This window comes from Oncorhynchus kisutch, linkage group LG22, assembly GCF_002021735.2.
Source record: "Oncorhynchus kisutch isolate 150728-3 linkage group LG22, Okis_V2, whole genome shotgun sequence".
NCBI lineage: Eukaryota > Metazoa > Chordata > Actinopteri > Salmoniformes > Salmonidae > Oncorhynchus > Oncorhynchus kisutch.
Window position 1 is genome coordinate 25,269,613 of NC_034195.2, and position 12,846 is coordinate 25,282,458.

Here is a 12,846-nt window from a genome sequence, read left to right on the forward strand (position 1 = left end):
GCATGCCTTGCAGACATGCAACTCTTTAATATCTCTAGGCTTGAGATATAGGCAATCCTGAGATATCTCACACCTCCAGCTCCACCATGTATAATCAACAGTACCAAGGCCAAAAGGGAAACTGGCACACTGGTCAAAATAGCATAAAAAAGTAACAGGAACTGACAACACAGTGGCTTCTGTGATTTTAGAGGGAGTAACAAGCCTATAACTTTAGATGACAGACTAGACCTAATGCTGTATTCATGCTTGCTGACAATTATGATTACTAAATGTAAAAAATATGATCACAAAAAAAGACATCCTCAAAATGTCCCCCATCCGACTGCACTGTAAGTCCCACAATCCCGCTACACGACCAACCATGTAACACAGCCTAAATAAAAAACACGCAGCTTTTGAGCCACCATCAACTAATGGGATTATGCAATTATCAGTCACAAATTATCATGAAATCCTTGTCAACCTTCAACTCCAGACAACAATTGACCAAAGCAGTGTACCTAGGCCTGAATCCAGCACTACCACCGCAGCCACCTAATGTTAAGAGAATTGTATAGCTAGCCTATTATTTCTTTAGATTCAAGTGCATGTTAATACCAGGACCTTACACTGACCAGGGCCTTGATCTGTCTATTAATGAGGTGTGATTTTTGTTTTCCTGATCTTGTGTTAAGCACAGACTATGGTCCTATAATGACTCAATCATAGCACTGTTGTGCGATTAGACTTGACAGTTGACTAAACATATAGCATGTTACTCTTTCTATGATTACACAACACACATTATAGCATGATGATTTCTAGATGGATAGCTGTGAAGTCCTACTTATTTTCTGCAGAACACTTAAATAACTATCTGAACCAATTGTATTTATACACCCGGGCTACTGTCTGCACACCAACAAGTTGTTTGTGGTAATAAATAAAAAAATATCGCTAAACTACCTGCATAAATCTCTGTGCAGGTCTTTATACACAACAAATGCGTTGAGGCCTCCTCCATTGTCGCAACTGGAAGTGTAGCTGCTGGCTGGGTTGAAATGGTAGAGGATTTTGTTATTTTCAGAACATGAAGATCTCTATTGAATCCTTAGCTGTGCTCAGTAGTTGGATCCAGAATGTATAATGATTTAGAATAATAGTCCAGCCACAGAACGACTTCATGAACTGGCAAGCCAACAGAGCACAATGTTTCCCTGTTCTAAATTGGTGCTTATTTTATCACAAAATACAAACACATTCTAACGTCTAGTCATATCAACTGTATGAAGACTTGCTTTTAGCCAGCTAGAACCAGAGGAAGAGGCGATAGCAGCTACATAGCTAAGTAAGCTAACGTCAGAGTTCAGTTTTAGCTAGCTAACATTAACGTTATTAGCTACATTTTATATTGTTAGTTACTCATATATATATATAAATAAAACAATGGTGCATTTCGATAGTACTAGTTAGCTAATGTTTGCGTGCTATTATTTAGCTAGTTACTGCATTGGCTAACAGCGATGGCGTGCAATTAGCATTGGCTTGGATAACGTTGCTAGCGAACTAGCTGTGCGTCGCTTGTCATTGCTAGGTACCTAGCTATAAATTGTGGCATAGTAGTTAGCTGTCACAATTTATAGTTAGGTTAATATTTCGATTATGATCATATTTAAGCGGTAGCTAGCTAACTTGTAAAGACAAAATGAACTGTAAACAAAGAGACCGTTTGAGTTGAACGTTAGTCAAAGAAACGGATATGCTTGTCATGGTTAGTGAGTTCACTGTCAACCATTTGGGCAATGGGCATTCCGCTCTGCTATTGTGAAACAAAGCAAAGAGGGACCGAGAGGCAGCTCAAACTAGATCAGGGAGATTGTATACACATAATAGCATAGAGACACGACGCTGAACCTCCGGAGAGTCTATCGTAAATAACATATTCGAGGCATCTAGGTACTAAATGTTATACCAGTTGTCACTTCTGTATAACTTTACCTTTGTAATGCACCCGAAGATTGTTCTGTGAGAGCCCGATGTAACTGTATTTATCCTTGGGGCTCCATGATCGGGGTAAGGGGGTCTCATCCTCATTTACGGCCGGGTAGAGCCGCTTCAATCGTTCATTTAGCTCGGCTTCTTGGTAATTAAAAGCAGGATCCCCCAACAGCAGGCTCCCCGCTCCAAGCTCTGCCATCTTCGGCTTGAATTTTTTTATTTTTTATTGTCTTCTACTAGCTATGTCAATGCGTTGATACAGGGGGAGAGTGAGATAGACAGTGGTGTGATATCCCTGACTAACCAACGCTCTCGAGTAGGACTGACAGTGACGTGTGGGTACTGTAGTTGAATACAGGGCTATTCGCTCGAAAGATTTTCAGAATCGACTACAGAAGACCCGCTCCGAACCCCTCTTTGGTCATTTTTTCAGTTTGAGTCCGTGAAAAGGAAGCTAGGAAATGTAGTTTTCGAGTGGTTGTATGCGGTCGTATTTTGTTGATGGTCAGGACCAGGGGTGTATTTATTACGCCGATTATGTTGCAAAGCGTTTCTTAAACGGAAGCAAAGGGAACGGGGAGGGACCTACCTGAATGTGTCCAATAGGAACCCTGTTGGAATTATTTGGACTAATGATAACACCCCAGGACATAATGAACTCCCAAGTCTTATTATAGCAGATAAGCAGACATTTGTGAAATGCAATTCCTCATATTATTTACATTCTGGCATGCATTCATTAAGATTTTGTGTCTCAAATGTTTCTCAAACTAATCCATATTTTTTTTAAATGCAATGTTAGTGGATTATGTGTGCCAGTCACAGCCAGTTTGTCTAACGACTCAAACTGAATTATTCCGCTGCTCTGTCGTTTGAATAAGAAACGAACGGACCACTACAACTAGTATTTCAATTCCTAATTGAGCCAGACAAACTGCCAGCTGCATCCATTTCAACTCGAGAGCATTGCCTTTCCCTATGCTGATTCTGAAATTGGTATGTTTGATAGATGTATTTGAGCTAGATTAGTGTTTGCAAACTCATCAAGGGAGCAGAAGAAAAAAAACATTTTCAAAACTGTTCCCGTTCCAGACATTGACGATTCACTACATTACTAAATCCTGAGCCAACTATTGTTTTACACATTCTCTTTGGCAAGGTTCTCCTGGGATACAAAAGTATCTGGAGCGGGATGGGCTACTATTTGGGGTCCTTAATTTCCATGGTAACATTGTTGTTAACGTAACAATGCATCCGGGTCCCTGAAGCTACTAGCTGTATTCGCTAATTAGCGCCCCTGTTTGCTTCATCTAACGTTAAACATTCGATTACCACATTTGTCGTCGTTTGAACGGAAAGTGGCCTCTAATTTAGCTTGCTAGCTCACTCAGATAGTTTAGCGATTTATCTAGCTATGATGCTAGCTAATCATAATAATAAATGTTTCTATCTAACTATCTAATTGTAGTAGTTTCCATATCACTTCTCAGACTATCAACAACATGACGCCGAAAAAAGAAATGGGCGGCAAGTGGCAATTGGAGGTCCCGGCTCATCAGTAGAGTCTAGCATCAAACAGAGTAAGATAGATAATGTTAGCAGTTAGCTAACGTGATTTTAATATTTTGGATATAGCGATATGGACACATACTAAACTATTATTTCCCCTCGCTTGCTAATTGTTTTGTAAGGTTGGCTCAACCTGGCCTGTCCATGTCTCCACTCAAGTTGTTCAGCAGGGGAGGAGACAGTACTTCAGGTGGAGAGATCAGGAACCATGGTTATTTTACAAATTATATGCACTGTATCATATGAAAGCGTTAAAGTTGTGGAAGAATTTACTGATACCAATCATGTGCTACAGATGTGGTGATTCGTTTTGTGGCCCTGTGGGGAAGCGACGATTCTGGAGCAGCTTGAAAGCTACCTGTAGAGGGAGCTGCAGGCTCTTGACCCACTTCTGCCAAAAGTCAAACTTCACGTCCCATCCATCTGTCTTTTAATTTATACATGTTATCCATACATTTTCATGGGTTTGGTACATGGTATTTACCTAACTACAATAAGGAGTACAGCCTATAACTTGGTTGTCAAGTCACAAAATCTGCCCTCTGTCATATATACTGTACAAGCCGCTACAGTCTTACATACTTTTTAAAAATGAAATCACATTTGGTGTGTAGCATTGCAGCATGGAATGTTTGTGATTGTGGCATATATTCCTATAGTGTTATGGTGAATGTGAGCCTGGACAGCACAACAAGGATGAGTGGAAGTATGAGAGGGGCTTACATATTTCATGCTTATAGGATGTTGGATTTGATTTGATTTGACTGCAATGTCTATTTCTGCAGCATACCTATGGGACTAGATCTGTGAGCTAGTGCCCCTCCGTGCTCATCTGGTTCTGGTCTCAGAGCAATGTGAGAAGGGGACCAAATCACATTTTATTGGTTGCGTACAATTTTTTTTGATGTTATCATGGGTGTAGCAAAATGCTTATGTTCTTAGCTCCAACAGTGCAGTAATACCTAACAATGCAAAACAATACACACAAATCCCCAAAATAAAAAGGGACAAATTTAAATATTACAACGAGCAACATCAGAGTCCGGAATATAACTATATATGTATATATGATGGTGTGTATAGACATTATGGACAGTATATGAATAGAAAAGGTGTGTACAGCAGTAGTTCTATAGGATGAGCTTTGAATAGAACACAGTATATAGAGTGCATTCAGAAAGTATTCAAACCCCCTCAATTTTCCCACATTTTGTTATGTTACAGCCTTATTCTAAAATTTATTAAATACATTTGTTTCCTCATCAATCTACACACAATACCCCATAATGACAAAGCAAAAACATATTCTTTGATAAAATAAAAAAACAACACCCTTATTTACATAAGAATTCAGACCCTTTGCTATGAGACTCGAAATTGAGCTCAGGTGCATCCTGTTTCCATTGATCATCCTTGAGATGTTTCTACAATTTGATTAGAGTCCACTTTTGGTAAATTCAATTGATTCAACATGATTTGGAAAGGCACACACCTGTCTATATAAGGGTTCCTCAGTTGACAGTGCATGTCAGAGCTAAATCCAAGCCATTAGGTCGAAGGAATTGTCAGTGGAGCTCCGAGAGAGGATTGTGTCGGGGCACAAATCAAGGGAAGGGTACCAAAAATGTCAGCAGCATTGAAGGTTCCCAAGAACACAGTGGCCCCCATCATTCTTGAATGGAAGAAGTTTGGAACCACCAAGACTTCCTAGAGCTGGCGGCCCGGCCAATCGGGGGAGAAGGGCCTTGGTCAGGGAGAGTGACCAAGAACCCGATGGTCACCCTGACAGCTCCAGAGTTTTTCCACGGCAGGAACTGGGAGACTAGTTGGGGTCGATAGAAAGATGTACAGAGAAGCCCTTGATGAAAACCTGCTCCAGACCGCTCAGAACCTAAGACTGGGGTGAATGTTCACCTTCCAACAGGACAACGACCTGAAGCACACAGCCAAGACAATGCAGGAGTGGCTTTGGGTAAAGTCTCTGAATGTCCTTGAGTGGCCCAGAAAGAGCCCGGACTTGAACCCGATCGAACATCCATTTGTAAACATTTCTAAAAATCTGTTTTTGCTTTGTCATTATGGGGTATTGTGTGTAGATTGATGAAGGGGAAAAAACAATTGAATCCATTCAAGAATAAGGCTGTAACGTAATACAATGTAGAAAAAGTCAAGGAGTCTGAATACTTAACTGAATGCATTATATATACAAAAGTATGTGGACAATTAGTGCATTTGGCTATTTCAGTCACAAATATTGCTGACAGGTGTATAAAATCGAGCATCCAGCCATGCAATCATTGGGAGTAGAATGGCCTTACTGAAGAGCTCACTGACTTTCAACGTGGTAGCGTCATAGGATGCCACTTTTCCAACAAGTTGTTTTGTCAAATGTCTACCCTGCTAGAGCTGCCCCGGTCAACTGTAAAAGCTTTTATTATGAAGTGGAACCTTCTTGGAGCAACAACGGCTCAGCCGGGAAGTGGTAGGCCACACAGGCTCACAGAACGGGACCGCTGAGTGCTGAAGCGCGTAAAAATCATCTGTCCTTGGTTGCAACACTTACTACCGAGTTCCAAACTGGCCCTGGAATCAACGTCAGCACAATAGCTGTTTGTCTGGAGCTTCATGAAATGGGTTTCCATGGCTGAGCAGCCGCACAGAAACCTAAGATCACTATGCATAATGTCAAGCGTTGGCTGGAGTGGTGTAATGCTCACCGTCATTGGAGTCTGGAGCAGTGGAAACGCGTTCTCTGGAGTGATTAAGAGTGATCACGATTCACCATCGCAGTCTGATGGACGAATCTGGGTTTGGCGGATGCCAGGAGAATGCTCCCTGCCCCAATGCATAGTGCCAACTGTAAAGTTTGGTGGAGGAGGAATAATGGTCTGGGGCTGTTCATGGTTCGGGCCCCTTAGTTTCAGTGAAGGAAAATATTAACGCTACATCATACAACGACACTTGACGATTCTGTGCTTCCAACTTTGTGGCAACAGTTTGGGGAAGGACCTTTCCTGTTTCAGCATGACAATGCCCCTGTGCACAAGCGAGATCCATACAGAAATTGTTTGTTGAGATCGTGTGGAAGAACTTGACTGGCCTGCACAAAGCCCTGACCTTAACCCCATTTAACACTTTTGGGATGAATTGGTACGAGACTGCGAGCCAGGCCTAATCGCCCAACATCAGTGCCCAATCTCACTAATGCTCTTGTCGCTGAATGGAAGAAAGTCCCCGCAGCAATATTCCAACATCTAGTGAGAAGCCTTCCCAGAAGAGTGGAGACTGTTATAGCAGCAAAGGGGGGACCAACTCCATATTAATGCCCATGATTTTGGAATGAGATGTTCGATGAGCAGGCGTCCACTTATGTTGTGTATGAAGTGGGTAAAACAGTATGTAAACATTATTAAAGTGACCAGTGTTTAATGACTATGTGCATAGGGCAGCAGTCTCTAAGGTGCAGGGTTGAGTATCGGGTGGTAGCCGGCTAGTAACATTGACTAAAGTTCAGGAGAGGGTACTGGGCAGAGGCCGGCTAGTGGTGACTAACAGTCTGATGGCCTGAGTCTCTCTCTTGCACCTGTACTGTGTCTGTCTGCCTTCTAGATGGTAGCAGGGTTATCAGGCCGTGGCTCGAGTGGCTGAGGTCGTTGATGATTTTCTTGGCCTTCTTGATCTTGGATCCTGGGCCTGCAAGAGGAGGAGAGGGCAGAGATCTGAGTGGTATACTACGAAGCACGCTAGATCTACTCAGGCTTTTACAAATCTAGCCAGCTTCAGTTGGCTTCACATTCCAGATCAGGCTTCATCCGTACTACGATGGTGGATATTGCTCATCTGCCTGCTGCCTTTATGTTGAAACATCAGTCCATGGGCGAGTCAGTGCCAAATTTTCATTTGTGCCGAAATCAAAATGAGAGAAAAGTTATCTTGCAAATTCAGCAGGCTATGGTGTGAAATAGGCATTTAGAAGTGCTGTCTTTATTTTATTAGGCTAGTTCTCATTAATGGGAAAGGGTGGATATTTGTACAACTTAGTCAGTTGTACAACTGAATGCATTCATCTGAAATGTGTCTTCTGCATTTAATCCAACCCCTCTGAATCAGAGAGGTACGGGGGGCTGCCATAATCAACATCCAGGTCTTCGGGCGCCTGGGAAATAGTGGGTTAACTGCCTTGCTCAGGGGCAGAATGACAGATTTGTACCTTGTCAACTCGGGGATTAGATCCAGCATCCTTTTGGTTACCGGCTCAACACGCTAACCACTAGGCTACCTGCCATCCAACAGCTAATGCCGTCTTTGGTGTGCTTATCAATGCACAAGCACCTTTTTCCGCACTCCTATTGCTCCTTCTGAACAGCTTGTTGGGTTGTGGCCAAAGACATATCATCCATAGAATGGGGTTGGAACATCTAACCCTATCAATTTGACTGTTAAACTCATGAGTACACTAGCAATGGCTGCCAGTCTTGACTTGAATGGGAACTGCCATATATGGTTTATATGTCTATGGTTGGTTGTGACTGTTTAACTTTCGCAAATTTTAAAATTTGCGAAAGTTAAACTGACAGTTGTAAAAAAACGTACAGTTTGGAAAGCAAATACTGTTTTAATTAAATGTGTAATGTGTAGAAAAATAATGTTAAAATACCTACATACAAAAGAAAACTATTTAATCAGTTTCTCAAATGAAGGGGATGATGACACAATCTTTACAAGAGGGAGGGTATCTGATTTAATTGGTCCTCAACTCGTGTCTCAGGCACTTCATTAAGGATAAATAGAGCAGCCTGGAGTAGGTTAGTTCTGAAAGATTTGTTTGCCATAGAAATATACCTGGGTAAAATGTGGGCCACTTTCGTGGTACCGGTGATCCCGAATTGAAATCGGAGTTGACCAAAGTTACCTTGCTAAAAGTCCTCAAACCTGATTTCGTGGTATATGGCTCTGGGGCCTGAAGCAAGAGATCCAACAGCTTCAAACGTTTATTAAAAACATGAGGGAGAAACAAAGTTCCCTGTAGAACCAGGTACAGTGCATATCAACTAGGGTCAGTCTCAATCACACCATTGCTGCTCTGAAAATACCTCAGAGCAGCACTGTTTCATGTCATCCACGCATGGGCTGAACCCTCCTTCATCGCTCTTTGTCTCGTTCTTCCCAGGTGTGTTGTCTGCAGGATGACCTCGCCGCTCAGTATCTAATGTACAGAGAGGAATGTGATGCTAGCACGCTGCTCATCACCAACATCAGCAGCATGAGCTATGGACCAGATGAGAAACCAGAGGAAGAGCTGGAAGGCGGTGAAAAAATAATGATTCATCAACTGTTTTGATGGAAGAGAGGTTTGTAGGGTTATGTCAACTCTTAATACACGTTCCTTTCCATCAGAAGTGGAAATATAGGACCCAGTTAAAGAGAAATTAGCTCTGAAGGTGTGTCGAGAGGACCTGACTAAAGCCGTGGTGGGGCTAAATCAATCGCATGCTGAGTATGGAGATGTAATGCCCCGCCGTGACTGGTAGACGCTGGACCATACCCACAAAGAGAACTTGCTCAAGGTACAGTACATTACAGTAAAATATTTTATTCAACCACAGCAGATTCACTTAAATTCGTTTGGAATCTCTATTTGCACCTTTCCCATATGGAGACCCTGCAGAAAAACTGAATATGACACACTGCTTGAGGCGCACAAGCAGGTCACAGCTTCCGGGGAGAACTGGATGGCTTCAGAGAGGCCTGAATGGGAGCAGGTATCACATAGGAAAAACTGCTTTAGGTTTTCAGTATTTTTCCCCTTCCCATTTGTACTATGGTATTGTTGGTAGTAATGCCGAAAGCATTTACAGTGCCTTGCAAAAGTATTCATCCCCCTTGGCGTTTTTCCTATTTTGGTGATTTACAACCTGTAATATAAATGGATTTTTATTTGGATTACATGTAATGGACATATACAAAATAGTCCAAATTGGTTTAGTGAAATGAAAAAAAAAACTTGTTTAAAACTTCTTAAGGCTAGGGGGCACTGTTTTTACATCCTGATGAAAAGTGTGCCCAAAGTAAACTGCCTGCTACTCAGGCCCAGAAGCTAGGATATGCATATAATTAGATTTGGATAGAAAACACTCTGAAGTTTCTAAAACTGTTTGAATGATGTCTGTGAGTATAACAGAACTTATTTGGCAGGCGAAAGCCCAAGGACAAACCTTTTTTTTGAGGTCACTCTCTTTTCAATGGGGTTTCAATGGAAATATAGAATTCTAAGGCATTTGCTTGCAGTTCCTATCGCTTCCACTAGATGTCAACAGTCTTTAGAAATGTGTTGGTGTTTTTCCTTTGAGAAATGAAGAAGTAGGGCTGTCCAGAATGAGGGTCGAGTGAAGTGTACTGTTGTGGTTGAGGCGCGCGACCTGAAAGCACGCTCCACTTGGTTTTCCTCCGGTATTGAACACAGTTTATTCCGTCTTAAATTTGATTGATTATTTATGTTTAAAAATACCTAAAGTTGGATTAGGAAAGTTGTTTGAAATGTTTGGATCAGGTTTACAGGTAACTAATTAGATAATGTGTAGTCATGTTGCGGGAGTTGGAACCGATGTATTTTCTGAATCATACGCGCCAAATAAATGGACATTTTGGATATATAACGACAGAATTTATCGAACAAAAGGACCATTTGTGATGTTTAATGGATATATTGGAGTGCCAACAGAAGAAGATCTTCAAAGGTAAGGCATGCATTATATGTTATTTCTGACTTTTGTGTTGTGCCTGGCGGGCTGAATTATGATTTTCATGTGCATGTTTGATGGGGTGCCATCCTCAGATAATAACATGGTTTGCTTTCAACGTAAAGCCTTTTTGAAATCTGACACTGTGGCTGGATTAACAAGAAGTTAATCTTTAAACCCATGTATAACACTTGTATGATTTATTAATTATTATTATGAGTATTTCTGTTTTTGAATTTGGCGCGCTGCTATTTCACTGGGTGTTGTCAAACGGGATTGGTGCGGGAAGGGATCACTAAGAAGTTTTTACAAATTCTAAAAAATAAAAAACAGAAAAGTGGTGTGTACATATGTATTCACCACCTTTGCTATGAAGCCCCTAAATAAGATCTGGTGCAACCAATTACCTTCAGAAGTCACATAATTATTTAAACACATAATTATTTAAAGTGCACCTGTGTGCACCTAAGTGTCACATGATCTCAGTATATATAGACCTGTTCTGAAGGGCCCCAGAGTCTGCAACACCACGAAGCAAGGGGCACCACCAAGCAAGCGGTAGCATGAAGACCAAGGAGTTCTCCAAACAGGTCAGGGACAAAGTTGTGGAGAAGTACAGGTCAAGGTTGGGTTATAAAAAAAAAATGGAAATTTTGAACATCCCACAGAGCACCATTAAATCCATTATTAAGAAATTGAAAGAATATGGCACCACAACAAACCTGCCAAGAGAAGGCCGCCCATCAAAACTCACGGCAACAAAGAGACTAAAGATAACCCTGAAGGAGCTGCAAAGCTCCACAGCGGAGATTGGAGTATCTGTTCATAGGACCACTTTAAGCCGTACACTCCATGGAGCTGGGCTTTATGGAAGAGTGGCCAGAGAAAAGCCATTGCTTAAAGAAAAAATAAGCAAACACGTTTAGTGTTTGCCAAAAAGCATGTGGGAGACTCCCAAAACATATGGAATAGGTATTCTGGTCAGATGAGACTAAAATTGAGCATTTTGGCCATCAAGAAAAACGCTATGTCTGGCACAAACCCAACACCTCTCATCACCCTGAGAACACCATCGCAGTATCATGCTGTGGGGATGTTTTTCATCAGCAGGGACTGGTACACTGGTCAGAATTGAAGGATATTCTTGAGGAAAACCTGCTTCAGTCTTCCAGAGATTTGAGACTGGGACAGGTTCACCTTCCAGCAGGACAATGACCCTAAGCATACTGCTAAAGCAACACACGAGTGAATTCCTGAGGAATCATTTAAATGTCTTGGAATGGCCTAATCAAAGCCCAAACCTCAATCCAATTGAGATTCTGTGGTATGACTTAAAGATTGCTGTACACCAGCAGAACCCATCCAACTTGAAGGAGCTGGAGCAGTTTTGCCATGAAGAATGATGGATGTGCCAAGCTTATAGAGACATACCCCAAGAGACTTGCAGCTGTAATTGCTGCAGAAGGTGGCTATACAAAGTATTGACTTTGAGGGGGTGAATAGTTATGCACACCCAAGTTTTCATTTTTTTGCTATTATCTTTTTTTTGTTTCACAATTAAAAAATATTTTGCATCTTCAAAGTGGTAGGCATGTTGTGTAATTCAAATGATACAACCCCCCCAAAATCTATTTTAATTCCAGGTTGTAAGGCAACAAAATAAGAAAAAAGCCAAGCGGAGTGAATACTTTAGCAAGCCACTGTAGAGTTTTGCTTTGTGACAGAATCCCTATCAACAGTTTTAGATCAGAACATTTACACAACTGTGTGATTACAGATGTGCTGGGAGGTAGTGAGTGTTGGTCAGAGCTCTCTAAGGACCAATCCAGCAAGCGGCGTCTGGATATAATGCTAGTAGAAGATCTCAGTCTTTACACTGGACTGGTAAACCTCCCTCCCTGCTGAACTTTCTAACTACCTGAACATCAACAACACATTTCCGAAAAGAATGGCATGGTCAAAATGTCTTCAGCCTGTGTCCACTTAGGGTACTTTTGATGATGTGCCCATATACCTGTGCTATGAGGGACAGTTGAGGGAACCATAGGCTAAAGAAGGCTGATATGAGAAACATCAAGGAGGTTTGGAAGGAGAAGGTCATTGAGGATGGGAAGGTAAACTGTTACATTTTTGCTTTCAAAATAATCAGTTAATATTTCACACACTCTGACTCTGTAATATTTATTCTAAATGTATTTATCTTCAGAGAGATGAGAGCAGCCATCTTGCAGAATTTCTACACCAGCATGTGGAGAGCCAAGATGGGAAAAAGCCTGGGGAGTGGGTTTATAGATTATTAGAGGGCATTTGTCAACACCAAAATGATACTATACAATTAAAATATATATATATTTAACTAGGCAAGTCAGTTAAGAACAAATTATTATTTCCAATGACAGCCTACCGGTGAACAGTGGGTTAACTGCCTTGTTCAGGGGCAGAACGACAGATTTTTACCTCATCAGCTCGGGATTCAATCCAGCAACCTTTGGGTTACTGGACCAACGCTCTAACCACTAGGCTACCTGCCGCCCCACAAGACGTACAGAGGTAATAA

The 12,846-nt window shown here is 41.6% G+C and overlaps 1 protein-coding gene and 1 long non-coding RNA gene across 4 annotated transcripts in view; one reads left to right on the forward strand and one right to left on the reverse strand.

The window, feature by feature from the left end:
* The window catches only part of LOC109867183 (ran-binding protein 10), a 32,004-nt gene extending 29,496 nt beyond the window's left edge, over positions 1-2,508 (reverse strand). Inside the window, exon 1 of one of the 3 annotated variants that reach the window (XM_031801931.1) lies at positions 1,981-2,508. In XM_031801931.1, the coding sequence (XP_031657791.1) occupies positions 1,981-2,179 (199 nt within the window). In that variant the 5' untranslated portion in view covers positions 2,180-2,508. The remainder of the gene's footprint in view (positions 1-1,980) is intronic. The other 2 variants (XM_020456175.2, XM_020456176.2) reach the window with 2 other exon arrangements.
* A 761-nt stretch (positions 2,509-3,269) lies between these two features.
* Positions 3,270-4,767, forward strand: LOC109867185 (uncharacterized). Its single transcript, XR_004204871.1, has 3 exons — positions 3,270-3,560; positions 3,672-3,739; positions 3,845-4,767. It is a non-coding gene; the product is annotated as an uncharacterized LOC109867185 (long non-coding RNA).
* Positions 4,768-12,846: the final 8,079 nt, after the last annotated feature.